A 16,419-nucleotide genomic window follows, 5' to 3' on the forward strand; every position below is an offset into this window, starting at 1 on the left:
AAAGTTCTGTTGGACAGGGCTGTTTTCCTGTTCCATAGAAGGAAGTAAGCGGTAAAGTGTGAGTTCATTTCTGATACCAGTTTTTATAGCAGTTTAATAACTCCAGAAGATAAAGCATATGACCAGTCTTAAGCATACTTCCTCTAAATAGGTAGCCATCCTCACCTTTAATATTTCAAATCTAACGTTGCCTAAAACAGTTTGCTTCTGTATTTATACTCTTAAAGTGAAATTGTTTTGTAGCAAAATTCATGAAGTTGTAGAAAGGCCAAAGACTTACCCTAAATTTGAATCCTGACCCTAGAACTTACTAGTTTAGTAACTTCTTGTAAGTTACTTAATTTATTTGAGCCTCAGTTTCTTTATCTGTAAAATGGAGGTAACCTTAGTTACCTCATAGGATTAATAAAAGACTTAAGTACTTCTAAAAGCATGTAGCAAAGTGGACATTTATAATACTTTTAAATATAGAATGAAGCCAAAACGTTTAAAAGTTAATTAGGCAGTATCATTTGTATGGAGTTGTTCCCAGTCTGGCAATTATAATAGGTCTCTAGAAATGGCTGGGTCAAGAGTATCCTATAGAAGTTTCTGTTGGCCATGGGATTATTTATGACAATTTATAAAATTGCAACAACTAGAATAACCAGAATGGGGAGAAGAGGAAAGAGAAAAATGACCAACTTTGTTTTTCAAGAAGTCATAAAGGTTTTTCTGATAATAATGATAAAAACTAATATTTTGTATAGTGTTTTTATAACATGAAATTTCACACAAGAGTCTTTAAAATTTCATCTCTATAATATTTTGAATACCTTTATTAATGCTAGTATTAAAGAAGAGTAAAAGGAAACTCAAGGGTGACCAACATTTTGGAGGTTATGTACCTAACTAATAGTGAGAATGGAAATTCATATATCGCTTGCAACTTTAAATCTTATGCTCTTTCTATTTCAGCATGCTCTTTCCTTGATAGCAGTTGTTTTCTGAAGCAGGTGTATATTTCAAAATCTCTAGGGATGGGGCCCAGGTATATGTTTTTTTGTTTTGTTTTGTTTTGTTTTGTTTCTCTGTTGAGCAGAATACATACCCAAGTGATTCTGGTGCCTACTTCTTGATAAAATCATTGTTCTATTCCAGGTTTAATTCTTCTTTTCCTGTATCAGTACCTCTAAATTAATGCATAGACCATGTGAATAAATCAAAGAATTAGACTGATAAGGAATACACTGATTCCAGCTGTTAGGTGGGACATCAACACTTTTGAAAAAGCAACACAAGTTTAGTTTCCTGTTCACAGTCTTGAGTATCTCTCCACTAATCAGTGTTTGTGGAGAGCGGGAATTCCATACTAGCCAACCATGGTAGTTATATCTATTTGTGTTCCCTTCTCTGCTTTTCTCATATTAATTTTGGCTAGTTAGTAGTCTACCCTTAAGGTATTCTAGTCCTAAAACATTGACTCCTTATTGCCTGAGATGGTTTCTTCATGAATGTTTTCAATTGATTAGCTAAAGACTTTTAATAATCTTTTCTCAGCTGTCTTAAAGATGCTTCAGTGTCCTGGATTTAGTGGTATTTCTAGGCCCTATTTAACTCTGCATGTATCTCATTACTAAGCTGAAAACTTCCCTTTGAAAGAAAGTACAATGTCACAATAGGGTAGGAGAGGGGCATACTCTAGAAAACCTCCAGTCAAAAGTTAATCACATTGCATAGTAACTTTTCAAAAATAAATACCTTCAAACGTACAAAGACAGATTCTATTGGAAATAAGACTTTCAAATTTGAAAATTAAGCATTTGCTACTTGGGGCAGTAACTGTTGAGAACGAACTGTCTTTTAACTCAGAGTTACTTATCAAAATGCAGTTGAGCAGTAGCTATAATATGTTAATGTTAACTTTTAATTTTCTGAGCAGAGATCATTTCATTAGAAACTGTTTACATTGGCTATTGGGCTGCTTCTGCACTGAAATTAATGTGTTTGGAATGTTCTTATATATGTGTGTGTATGTATGTATATATATATATATATATATATATATATACATACATACACACACACACATATACACACATATACATGTATGTGTATATATATATATATATATATCTTAACATAGAAAGTACAGTTCTGCATATTTTTTATTACTTGGGCTTTAGGACCTTCTGATTAAAATGACTGACATTAATATGTCATTCTAGATTAAACTAAAAAGATTTTTTAAAATTAGTACCTGCAAAGCATATCATTATATTCTTAAAATATATATTATTCTGTTAATTATATGCAGATTGGATTTGTCTTTGTTGTACTGTAAATAAATTTTCTTATAAACAGGATAACCAAGGCCTTTTAAAATACTAAAATTTTCCCAACTCAAAGATTTTTAAAACCTATTGTAATAAAGAAATGAGAGTTGGTAGTTATAGGTCAACATAAAAGCATTGTAAGACACTTACATTTCTGTGAACAATGAATTCAGAAGCTTTTACTTCGTGGATTTCTACCTATTTTTATTTTGTGTTGAGAATCTGTTACATAGATTTATATGGCAAAAATGTGGCAATACTTTTTATTTTTTAAAAGCTGGTCTATCTAATTTATGTTAATAGAGATTTTTTTGGTTCCTTTATACTTAAATCTAGATGCATTGTTACTGTATTCCAAAAGGTAGAAAATTTGATACCCTAGTCCATCAATTCTAAGACACACTTCTTTTTATAAATTTTAACAACTCTGAAAAATGAGACATGTCTTAAAATTGATTTGTGTCATAGTTTAATGGAAGCATTTTTTTCTTGGTGAAATATAAAACTCATGGTGCATCTTATAATTATTGATGTCTTAGGCTTGATAAAAAGTGATGGTTAATTTTTTGAAGTTAGTTGTGGGACTTGGATTTATGTTATGATGTGGTATATCTTTGTGGTGAAAAAAATCTAAGTGGTGAGAACATACCACAAAAAATTCCATATTATTTGGAATTATACCTGTACTATGATCCTTTAATGTTTCCTTCAGATCTTTTCCTCTTTTTTTCATTGCTATCATCCTAGTGTTAAATGATAAAACTAAAAAATTTGGTAACAAGTTTGATGTCCTTTATTCAATGGAAAAACAATCCATAGATTGGGGGACTACAGTGCCTAATAAGCACCTCCCCAGGGGATTTTGGGCAAGAGTGAGTTTTATGGGGCCTTAGAAGAGGCACTGTGAAAACAGGACATGATTGGCTAGGAGGCTGGGGGTTTCCTTATAAGGCTTACAGGTTCTATTTTCTAGGGCAAGGTAGGCTAGCTAAAGCTGAGTTGGAGGATTGTGATTGGTGTTGGGTTTCCTTGAGAGTGAGGTATTTTCTGTAGTGCAGGCTGACTTAGGTATAGGTTTGGGACGTGGTCAGAGCCACTGAGATGACTTCCATTTTGTGGGTTCCAGTATACCAATTAACTTTAACACTAGTTAGGTGCTTTACATTAAACTGGTTCCCTATCTGTGGAAAGCTATCCAGAACAATAAGAGGAACATGGAGATCAAGAGAAGGAGGAAAGGCTTGGGGTTGCAGATGGGGTCGGGGTTGCGGTTGGGACCTCCAGGGTCAAGAAAAGAAAAATGGGGAGAGGACTCTTGAGGGGAGTGTTAATAGGCATCATTTTTCATTTACCCAGTTCCACTTGCCCAAAAATCTTCTTCTGGTTAAGTCTTTGATGTGATATATTAGCTTGTGAGCTACCCAATACTTAACTAAAATTACATCAACCATATTCCCTAGATTCTTTTTTTTTTGTTTTTTAAATGATGGAGCTAGGGTTTTTTTTTTTAATTAATTAATTTTATTTTATTTATTTTTGGCTGTGTTGGGTCTTCGTTTCTGTTTGAGGGCTTTCTCCAGTTGCGGAGAGCGGGGGCCACTCTTCGTCGCGGTGCGCGGGCCTCTCACTATCGCGGCCTCTCTAGTTGCGGAGCACAGGCTCCAGACGCGCAGGCTCAGTAGTTGTGGCTCACGGGCCTTGTTGCTCCGCGGCATGTGGGATCTTCCCAGACCAGGGCTCGAACCCGTGTCCCCTGCATTGGCAGGCAGATTCTCAACCACTGCGCCACCAGGGAAGCCCTTCCCTAGATTCTGAAAGCATAAGCCTTCTTGCTAAGGCCTTTCCTTTTTCTGTGGAAGTTGCCCTCTTACCCCCTCTAGCCTTATGGGTAAATCATCTGCTGGTACCTTACTTTCTGTAGACCAAATAGAGTCTGTATTTCATCTTAATGTGCTATCTCAAAATGAATAACTAAAGGGGGAACTACTTATAGAATGGATTTTTCTAGAAGGAACTATTACAGATATGTGCACAATTAAATTTGTTGGTGTTTATAAGAGGTATGGGACTAGCAGATAAGTACTTAATTTTAGGAAACTTTCCTACCTTGTTCTGTGTTTAAGCACTTAGGTAGAGATTAATGCAGCCTTTCCCCTTTAGCTTGTTTGGTTTTTATTTCCAAAACCAGTAATTTATCTATTTGTGATATAAATTTATATTGCATTTTCCTGCTTTTGCTTTTTGTTCTCTAAACTTACTAAGAATGTGTACTCTTCAACAGTTTTAATGGCATGTTTTAGTTATTCCTCATTTAAAAAGAGTCACAAAGTATGTCCGGCTAATATACTCTATTTTAGGCAAGATCCTTTTAAAATTAAAATTTAACGTTAATAAAATGTAATTTAAATTAAAATTTCAGTATAAAACATAAATTGAGAGAAGCTTTTTTTTTTTCCCGAAAGGAATTTTTGCTTTATAAAGGCTTTCACCATAGGAATATTTTAAACAAAGTGATTAAAATACCGTGCAAGTTAGTCTAATTGCTGCCTGGAGTAGACTTGGCATTGTCATGGGAAAGGATTAAGACCTAAATATAGTACAGTTATTAAAATAGGGAAATTTAATGTTAAAAAAAAAAAGGATTAAGAAGAATTGTTGAGCCTTATGCCTGAAATCCTCAAGTTTCCAAAAATCCCTTTCAGAATCTACACAAAAGCTTTGATTTACCTTTGTATTTTCTTGAATTAAGCAGATTTTTTTAAAAGTCCTATATTCAAGATGATTTCTTTAACTTATGCAATTTTGTTATTTTAGAATTTTAAAAATTACAATAGTATTTTCATGTCTTTTCTGCCATGTTATACTCTATACACTTTTTTTAACTAGCTTGGGCACCAAATTAATATTGATTAGTAGGATAAGGACAATAAATTCCAAATTCCAAATAACTGACTTACTGATAAAGTTTTATAGCAAAGTCTTTTGCAAGTTGGAGGATTCCATACTGTTCTTAATTACTAACTGCAATGCCTCAATGAAATCTAAATGGAAATGAGAGACACTGTCCATAAGTAAAGGTAAACATTATTCACTGATTTGTGAATAGCATTTCAATTATAGGTGCTGAGTTTTATGTATTTCTGACAAAATATGCCAGTCACCACTCTTTATAAATTAGCATTCACATAATTCTTTCAGTTTTATTGTCCTAAACTCATTTTCTTTTTTCTCAGAGGATGTGCTGAGTAAAGATGCTGGGGAATGTGCAATATGCCTTGAAGAATTGCAGCAGGGAGATACTATAGCACGACTGCCTTGTCTATGCATATATCATAAAGGGTAAGTTTATTTTTATGTTAACCAAATTTGATATTAGACTAAAAGACCTTTCTCAAGTTTCACACTTTTGTAGTTAGGGCTGAAAAGATTTCTTCTTCATTGAAACTCCCTTTCCCCATTTCTTAAAAAACAATAGCCTTACTGTTGGTGGGAATGTAAATTGATACAGCCACTATGGAGAACAGTATGGAGGTTCCTTAAAAAACTAAAAATAGAACTACCATACAACCCAGCAATCCCACTACTGGGAATATACCCTGAGAAAACCATAATTCAAAAAGAGTCATGTACCACAATGTTCATTGCAGCTCTATTTACAATAGCCAGGACATGGAAGCAACCTAAGTGTCCATCGACAGGTGAATGGATAAAGAAGATGTGGCGCATATATACAATGGAATATTACTCAGCAATAAAAAGAAAGGAAATTGAGTTATTTGTAGTGAGGTGCATGGACCTAGAGTCTGTCATACAGAGTGAAGTAAGTCAGAAAGAGAAAAACAAATACTGTATGCTAACACAAATGTATGGAATCTAAAAAAAAAAAAAAAGGTTCTGAAGAACCTAGCGGAAGGACAGGAATAAAGACGCAGGCATAGAGAATGGACTTGAGGACACAGGGAGGGGGAAGGGTAAGCTGGGACGAAGTGAGAGGGTGGCATGGACATATATACACTACCAATGTAAAATAGATAGCTAGTGGGAAGCAGCCGCATAGCACGGGGAGATCAGCTTGGTGCTTTGTGTCCACCTAGAGGGGTGGGATAGGGAGGGTGGGAGGAAGATGCAAGGGGGAGGAGATATGGGGATATATATATATATATATATATATATATATATATATATATATACACGTATGACTGGTTCGCTTTGTCATACAGCAGAAGCTGACACACCATTGTGAAGCAATTATACTCCAGTAAAGATGTTAAAAAAAAAAAAAAAGGCCTTCTTTTTCCTGCTAGTACTAAAACTTAAGCCCATATCTGTTTGCATCCCAAAGGCTACCATTTGTTAAGCATTTACTGTGACCCAGGTGTTGTCCATAGCTTCTTGAATAGGTTATCTTATATAAGCCTTGTAACAATCTCATTGTACAGCTGAGGAAATAAGCTGGGGACCATAGGCAATCTCTCCAAGGTCGCATAGCTGGTAATAAATGGAAGAACTGAGATTCTAGCCATGTCTATTTGACTCCAGAGCCCATCTGGTTTCTCATAAAGTGTTCTTGGTTTCAGGAAAAATTTGATTTAAGATGATTTAAGGTAACCTACAAAAAGAATAGAAAACTATAACTTTAAAAGCAATAAAAGAAATAATGTGGAATTTTATTTAAAAGCAGGGCATGGGGGTTGGGGAAAACATAGAGAAAATAGTAAATAGTACCAAAACAAAGAGGCAAAAATAAATCCAATATCAGTAATTATAATAAATCCAAATAGATCAAAGTAACCAGTTGAAAACAAAAGATTGGGATATGCTGTTGATGAGCAACACACTTAAATGTAAGGGTTATAGAAAAATATGGATGTAAAGGGATAGTAAACCATATCCAGGCAAATATTAACTAAAGTAAAACTGACAAAGCTAAATTAATATTGGACAAAATTAACTTTATTGCAGAAGGTATTAATATTTTATGATGATAAAATTATATAAAATTCAATTTTTTGTGTACTAAAGAACACAGTCTCAAAATATTCGTAGAACTATCAGAAAAAAATTGACAAATCCATCATGATAATGGGAAATTTCAATACACTTCTCACTGAGGCAAGCAGACATACACAAAATTAGTTAAGACCTAGAAAAATTGAGCAATACAGTTAACAGATTTGATCTAATGGATGTGTATGTGTATATCTGCACCCAGCAATTAGAGAGTACATTTTCTTTTCAAGTACATATGAAGTATTGTAGAAATTGATCATGTACTAGACCATAAGACAAGTCTTAACAAACCACAAAACGTTGGTACCATACAGAATGCTGTTCTCTGAGCTCAGTTTGATGTCAGTGACAAAAGATAAATATTCTGGAATCAAAGAAGAAGTCATAAGGGAACTTAGAAAATACTCTGAACTGAATAATAGTGAAAACCAAGGCTTGTGTTAAAAGAAAGACTGAAAAGGACTCCCCTGGTGGTGCAGTGGTTAAGAATCCTCCTGCCAATGCAGGGGACACGGGTTTGATCCCTGGTCTGGGAGGGTCCCACATGCCACGGAGCAGCTAAGCCTGTGTGCCACAACTACTGAGCCTGCGCACCTAGAGCCCATGCTCCGCAACAAGAGAAGCCACCACGGTAAGCCCGCGCACTGCAATGAAGAGTAGCCCGTGCTTGCTGCAACTGGAGACAGCCTGTGCGCAGCAACAAAGACCCTACGCAGCCAAAAATTAATTAATTAATTTAAAATATTTTTAAAAAGACTGAAAATCAATAATCCAAGTTCTTACTGAAATTAGAAAATTGGTAACAGAATAAACACAAAACAATAAAGATCAGAGAAGAAAAAAATTGAATGAGAAAATTACACACTAGAATTGAGACTGACAAAGTCAAAAGTCGGTTCTTTGAAAAGAATAATAAAATAGATTAGCCTCTGGCAAGATTGTCTCTAGAAGGAAAAAATAAACAGTATAGGAATGAAAAGGAACACGTAACTCTAGATATGGCAGAAATTAAAAACAATTGGAAAATTCTGTGAACAATTTTATACTTTTCAAGTAAAAAATTTAAACAAAACAGGCAGTTTCCTTAAAAATATAATATTGTCCAAAATGACTCAAAAAGAAGTAGGAAACCTGAATAGACTAATAACTATCATAAGTAGTTATTAAGACTAACCCTGAAAAACCACAAATATTTTTTAAAAAACCACACCAAAAACCTAAAAACAGGCCCACGATGACAGTTTGACAGCAAATTTACCAGATATCCAAAGAACACCATGTTAACAGTAGTAAATTCCCCCCAAAAGTAGAAGATGATAGAAGGTTCTCCCACTTATTTTTATGAGAATAGTATAAACTTGGTAACCCAAATCAGACAAGGACAGGATAAGAAAGAAAATTAAAAGGAACTCTCATTTATGAATATAAATGCAAAATCCAAAAACATACTAGCAAACCAAATTTATCAATATAGATCGAAAATAATGCCTTTCAACCAAATTGGATTTATGCTATGAATGCAAAGATATATGTGATTAGAAAATTTATGTATATAAGTTACCACATTAACAGAGGAAAAGGACCATATTAATAAATTCTATATTATTAATAATTTAAAGTCAAAAGCAAAGAATAAATATTCGATAATATATTAAAATTAATAAGAATTTAGCTGGGTTGCCAGATATGAGCTCAACATATGAAAACCAGCTGCATTCATATCCCAGTACAAAAAATATATATAACTTTTTTTTAGAATAAAAACATTAACAGCAACAGAAACTACAATGGGAATAAAGTATGTTGAGAATAAATCTTAAGATATTCAAGACTTTAAAACTTTATTTAAAGATATTATGGAAGGTTTGAAGTAAATACAGGTACCTTTTTGTGGCTAGGAAAACTCAATGTCATAGAGATGTCACTTCACCCCAAATCTATGTAGCTAATGCTATTCCAGTCAAATCTCAACTAGTTTTTTCATGTAACTTGACAAGTTGATTCTTAAATATATATGGATAAAAGAACAAAGGGCCAAGAATAGTCGAGACACTCATAAAGAAGAAAGCGATGCTGGGGGCAGGGAGCTTGTCCTGTACAAATTCACCATAGGACTATTAATTAAGACAGTTTGGAAAGGATATAGGTGGGTAAGTGGGAAAGAATAGAGTCCATAAACACCCATGCATATACGGAGAGACAACGTAACTTGGAGGTTAAGAGCATGGACTGTTGGGAGTCAGGATTCCTAAGGTTTGAATTCCAGCCCCTCTGTTAATTCACTGTGTCATCTTGGTCAAGTTACTTATTTTTCTCTGCCTTAATCTGTAAAATGAGGCAATAGTACCAACTTCATAAAGTTCTGAGGTTATTTTATTATTATTATTTATTTATTTAATTTTGGCTGCGTCGGGCCTTTGTTGCGGCATGTGGGATCTTTTGTTGCGGGGCACGGGTTCTTCGTTGTGGTGTGCGGTCTTCTCTCTAGTTGTGGTGTGCAGGTTTTCTCTCTCTGGTTGTGGCATGTGGGCTCCAGAGCACGTAGGCTCTGTAGTTTGCCACACGCAAGCTCTGTAGTGAGGCATGCAGGCTCAGGAGTTGTGGTGCGCGGGCTTAGTTGCCCTGCAGCATGTGGGATCTTAATTCCCAGACCAGGGATCGAACCTGTGTCCCCTGCATTGAAAGGCAGATTCTTTACCACTGGACCACCAGGGAAGTCCCTTTTCTGAGGTTTTTAAATGAGTTGTTTTTAGAAAGTTCTGGCATATAATAGGTGCTATGTAAGTGTTTGTTTAACATGAATGGAAAAATTGGTTTCCCAAGGGTGGTATTACAGTATAGTAAAGATAAGAATGAACTATTCAATGAATGGCACTGGGATCGATTGATATGTTATTGATATGAAAAAATACTGTTATTGATACTGTTATGGATATGAAAAAATAATTGAATCCTATTTTACATTTGAAATAAGAATTCCAGATTAATTGCCCGTGGAAACTAAAATCTAAAGTGTTGGAAAGAATATAGAGAGATGTTCTTAACCTCATGGTAAGGAATTATTTGGGGGGCTAAGATAACCTCCCCATAAAAACTTAGAGGAAAAGTTGATGAATTTGACTACGTTAAAATTTTAAACTTTTTTTGCATCATGATACTGTGAAAAAGTTAAAAACTAGACCTCAGAGTGTTTTCATAACAACAAAAGTTTTTCTATCTGAAACAGTACTCTGCTTCAGCAACTTTCTGTAATGCAGTTAGCTCATTGCAGTTGGTAAAGGTATAGAAGGGCGACAATATAATCACATCATACTGGTTCATATATAATATTTTTCAGCACATTAATGCTTTGCTCCATCAAATAAAAGCAAATATGGAAGCAAGCCATGGAAGAATACAGTTAACTTTAAGGATGCCCATTCACCAAGTAGACTCACACCCAATTCAGTTAGGCCCTGGGATTTATTTTGGAAGTGCCTGCTTACTTCATAGTTCTCAAATTTTGTGCTTTGGCTTTTGTCTCTGTAACTCAACAGTATCAATCCTTCCTTAATCCTCTTTATATCAAGCTAACCTCACCCTTTTTTAAAAAATCCTATATTTACAGAGGTATTTTGTTTGTTTGGAAGGAGCACAGCTTTGTTCCGGTTACAGGGTTGTATTATTTGAGTGGTCTGCCTTTAACCTGTTTTTTTTCTCTCATAAACCCTGTTATTTTTAGTGAATAGTTTTGTAGAAAGCAAGGTTCATCAAAAATGTGTGTATTATGTTACAGCTGAAATATCTGGATAATAACTTCTTACAAATCTATAAGGAAAAGACAAATCAAAATAGAAAAATTGGCAAAAGTTGTTGACAGCCAGTTCATAAAAAGGAGCCACAAGTGTCCAGTAATCATACAAATGTGTCTGCTGTACATATCCTACAACTCCGTAATTCCACTCCTAGGTATATGCTCTGGAGGGATTTTTGATCTTGTGCTCCAGGACAGTGCTGCTACTACTACTTAGTGTGCAGGTACAGGGTGAGATCAAGGAGCTTGTACCAGAAAATAAATCAATACAGTGCTGTCTTCATTGAGAAAGTTGTGCAGTGCTTAAAAAAAAAAAAAAAAAAAAAAGTCAATCAAAACAATGTGTTTAGAGGACTGGTAACAGATAGCTCAAGGATTAGCACTGTGTGTACCACCCTTTGAGTAGTGCTGGCTAAGAGATGTATAAGAATGTTCATAGCATCACTGAAAGTGTCCATTGGTAAAAGAATGGATACATAAATTGCAGTGTGCTTATATGATGGAACACTATACACAGTGAAAATGTAAAAACTAGAGCCTTATTTATTAACAATTGCAAACCTCAAATTGACTGAAAAAAAGCCACTAGAAAAAAGCATACCTTATAGTAGTATTCAAATAAAATTTAAAACATGGAAACAGTACTATACGTTGTTTTGGAATACTCATATATATATAGTTTTAGAGTAAGAAAATGCCTAAGAAAGTAAAGGACCAAAATCAGGAGAGTGATTTTCTGCTGGATTTTGGAGAGAGAAATATAATATTTTAAATAATGTGGGCTGATAGCAATTTATGTAAGAAGGACCTGGGATTTTAAATGGTTTCTTTGTCTAGATAAGCTGAAATCATATGATTGTAAAATAAGAAGTACCCATTTTAGATCACAGAGGGTGTACTATTCAGATGTATTGGGAATTGTTAACACATCTGGAGTATTTTGTTCATTTCTCAGTACTTTGTTGTAAGAGGTATTCTGGTAGACCAGAGGACGTCTAGAGCCAAGTGAGTCAAATAGAGAGCAGGCTGAATGAAAACAGTGTTATAAGCCAAATTGGGCATGTTTATTTAGACAGCAAAAGTCTTAATGACAACAGAAATTGTTTTAGATATTGAAAGAACGTCATATGGTTGAGATCTTTTACCTTCTTTCCTTTTAAATTTATCCATCATTTTTACCTATCAAACCAACCTGTCAGGATATGAGGTTGGATAAATATTAATTTTACCCTTCAACGTATTAGCCAAGCCTTCTAGCTTTGTGGCATATGCAAATTTGCAGTGTGTCGACAGTGAGAATGTTGAACAGTATAAAATCTGCTTGGGTAACTTCCTAGCTGTTGAGCAAGTTACTTAACCTTCTTAAGGCCTTGAGTTTATCATTAGAACTTACTGCAGTGATGGAAATGTTATATATCTGTGCTATCTAGTAGAGTAGCCACTAGCCATGTGGCTGTTGAGCACTTGAAATGTGGCTAGTGTGACTGAGGATGTGCATTTTTCTTTTATTTAATTTTAATTAATTTAAATTTAAATAGCCACGTGTGGCTTGTGGCTTACTGCACTGGACAGTGCAGATCTATAAAACTAAAATTAAAAGGCTCTGCTGCCCTAATATAACTTAGGGCATATTTAACTTCCTATAAAATCATGAAATAGTATTATTTAACTTTAACTTCCTATAAAATATTTAACTAATATTTAACTTTCTAATATTTAACTTCCTATAAAATCATGAAATAGTTTATAAATACAAATGGATGATGGTGTATTTATTTGTATATGTATTGCAGGAAGGAAGGGATAGAATTAAGTTTTCAATACTCACATCACATAAATATGGTCTTTTAAAATGTAATGCTGTATTGTCAAGAATTAAAGCTTAAAAGTTTGATCTATGGCATGAACTGGTTGACATTTGCATAAATGAACAACTAGTTTGAAGAGAGAAATATCTGTCCAGATTTGTCCTTTAATTTTGAATATTGGTAAAGTGGTAGTTCTTTAGGTTCTCTTTTGGGAATGGTTGTTCTGTTTAAACTTTAAAGTACTTTATAGCATAATTTTGCAAAGATTCATTTCCCTAACTGCTTAGAATAATCAGAATGTAATAAACATATTCTTATCTTTTATTTCTATATGCCAAATATGGTCGTTAAAAATACTGAATTTTTTTTCCACAGAGATAATATTAATGTCAAGAAGTAAGCATTTTTATTATGACTGTTATGATATAAATAATTAAACGTAAGTGTTTCAGTTTTTCTGGTTTATTTCTTTTCTAGCTGCATAGATGAATGGTTTGAAGTAAATAGATCTTGCCCAGAGCACCCTTCAGATTAAGCATCAGCTTCCTGTTTTATAGGTAATTCTCCCTTTTTCTGTTTTAATTGCTTTTTAAACTGTTACCTGAGTTATACCTTCTCAACCACCGTTTTTATTCACTCATTTATTAATTAAGGGGTGTGTGTGTGTGTGTGTGTGTGTGTGTGTGTGTGTGTGTGTGTGTGTTCCAGACATTGTATTAGGCTACTGTATAGAAAACTCACATTAAAAGATACATAAAAACAACTTTCTTGATTTCCCGAAGAGAGTCATATATTAAGTAAACTCTATATTTTTGGTACTTTAGAACACTTTAGCTTATTTAATTTTAGTTTAATACTTTAAAAAACCCCGTGAAGTAAATATCATGACCCCATTTTACCAATGAGAAACCTGAAGATCAGAGTAATTAAGTTCTATGACATTAAGAAGCACGTTGCACCAACAGTCCAAGGACATGTAGTTAGCAACAGAATCAAATTCCATACTCTTATCCATAACTTCCCAGGTATGTTTTTAGGTAATGCAATATAATATAATTCTAATCATAATAATTAGTTAGCATTTATATTGCATTATTATGTGCCAGGGATTGGTCTAAGCATTTTACATCTATTTATAACTCATCTAATTGGTATAACAACCCTTTGAGCTCAGTACTCTTAACTACTCCCGTTATGCAGATGATGAGATTAAGTTTTAGAGAGGGAAACTTGACTTGTCAAGGTCACATAGCTAGTTCCTTAGTAGAGCTGGGAATTGAATCAAAAGATTGTGTTCTTTGCTATTTTGCTATTATTAGGTAGGAACAGTTTCTTCAGAAAGTTGCATTTGTATTCATTCGTTCAATTTAATCTTTCACTTTTGTATCCTACCTATACAGTAGACAAAAAAAAAAATTGAATTTTAAACCAAATACAGAATTTGTTTTCCACTATTGATGTAGCTTATTCATGACTCTGCATTTTCTGAAAATGTTTAGCGAATTGAAATGAAAACCTCACTTGAGTATTGCTTTTTTCATATTCCATCATTTAGCTTTGAAAAAATAGTTAACCTAATTGCTATCTTCATGTATATGAAAAGCTTTTTATTTTTATCATTTCAAAAATGATATAAAACATTGTGTTTTATATGAAGGCAGAATATTTTAGCCAATCTTGGAATTGTTTTGGAAGGAGTTAGAACCTCTGTGTTGAGAGACTCAAGATAGTCACAGACAACAATCTTGCCTCAATGTCTAAGACTGGAGGCAGGAAACTAGAGCAGATAATACCTGAGATCTAGTCCTGTGCTGTTCCCCCATTTCCTTTTATTTCAGTAGCTCCTGGTCTTAAATTTGAGGTGTTGAGATAATAAACACATTCAAGGAATTCTGTTCCCTCTTAATGAGGGTCATTTAATAGCGGCAGATAAGAATATTGGCAAAATATATTTGAGATAATAGCAGCTATAGCAGCTGAAATAAGAGCTGCAACATTGAGAGAGACCTCTGTCTTAATAACATTAGGGTTATGCCTGTGAAATGTGAAGGCCTGGGTAGACTGTATCAGCTTTTGAACCTTTTACTGTGAGATGATTCAGATCATCATACCTTGACACATTTGAGGTATGAATTGGGATTAGGTTGCTGTATAAGAGAAGTGTGGTGATGGAGTGGTATTTTGAGGATACATGCATGTATGTATGTTTTTATTTTACTGTGTAAAGGGTTTTTTGAAGAGGAGGATTCTTTGGAATGTCTTTAGGGTCACCTTACATCTGGGCCAAAAAAGTAAAGCTATAGCTAAAATTTTAGAAGCTTTTTAAGTACTAAAAACCAATGCTAATAAAATGAAATTTTTACCTTAGTATTCCACATATCAAAATAATATGTCTAAATCTTTCACCCATAGATAAAATTTATCTTTTTAGTCAATAAACTTTTTTGTGTGAAAATGGAATTTTATGATATAAAATATTACATGGTCTAATCAGCGAAATTTTTCTTTTAGTGTCACAGTGAGGTTATGGGATATGTGGACCATGCATCTCATCTCATGGTCAATATGCATGTCTGTTGGTTTTAAACAGCATTTCAGTTTCCTTACCCTATACATCAATGTTATCTTCTTATTCATTTTTTTTTTCATTGTGGAACCTGAGTTCGGTGGCAGCTGCCCTCAGAAATGTGAACCAATGGAATCTTTCTCTGTGGGTCTTGAAGAGTCATTTCTGAGAATGTGTAGACATGGAATATCTCAACTCTTTCATGTTTTTGCTTTTGTTCTGACTGCCCTTATTTGTCAAATGATAAATTCTTCTATCCCTTTTGCTGTCCTAGATTAAAAGTGTATGGGTTTGGGTGGGAGGGAGGCTCAAGAGGGAGGGGCTATGGGGATATATGTATACGTATAGCTGATTCACTTTGTTGTACAGCAGAAGCTAACACAACATTGTAAAGCAATTATACGCCAATAAAAATGTTAAAAAAAATGTGTGGGTTTGAAGAGGATTCAGTGTTGTTAAAACTTTTTTTTTTTTTAAGGCAACATGTAAGTAGCACTTCTGATACTCTTCAGCATACAAATTTAGTAGTCAGCCCAAAACAGAGATACATGAATATCTAAGGTCTTGATTAGTTAGGAAATTGTTCACTATTTGTAATTCGAGGTTTTTAGTTACTTGGAGAGGGCTTAGTAAATTGTGTGTGTTTGTGTGTGTGTGTTTTCTGTAGTTTGGTGTAGTCTTTGTTGTGGAGGGGGAATGACTGTTACTTAGTGGCTACTTTTTGTAACTATTTTAAGCTTTAATTGGTCCTTCTGTGTCCTTGATTTGTTCTTTTGCAGAAAACAAATTTTATCAGTTTTTAAAATACTAAGTAAGTGTATGAAAATTTACAGTCTAAAGCAATGTTCATGGGGAAATGGATGTTGTATTTTGATTTGTATTACTATCATGGACCATTGCTTAAACTAAATGTATCCACTTTTACAC

At 34.1% G+C, this 16,419-nt stretch overlaps 1 protein-coding gene across 2 annotated transcripts in view; it reads left to right on the top strand.

Annotated features, from left to right (window-relative positions):
* The window catches only part of ZNRF2 (zinc and ring finger 2), a 93,113-nt gene that overhangs the window by 75,662 nt on the left and 1,032 nt on the right, over window positions 1-16,419 (top strand). For both annotated transcript variants that reach the window (XM_082472083.1, XM_082472084.1), the window contains 2 exons: window positions 5,549-5,654; window positions 13,404-13,483. In XM_082472083.1, the coding sequence (XP_082328209.1) occupies window positions 5,549-5,654; window positions 13,404-13,461 (164 nt within the window). In that variant the 3' untranslated portion in view covers window positions 13,462-13,483. The remainder of the gene's footprint in view (window positions 1-5,548; window positions 5,655-13,403; window positions 13,484-16,419) is intronic.

Source organism: Balaenoptera physalus (genome assembly GCF_965194825.1).
Source record: "Balaenoptera physalus genome assembly, chromosome: 8".
NCBI classification, from domain to species: domain Eukaryota; kingdom Metazoa; phylum Chordata; class Mammalia; order Artiodactyla; family Balaenopteridae; genus Balaenoptera; species Balaenoptera physalus.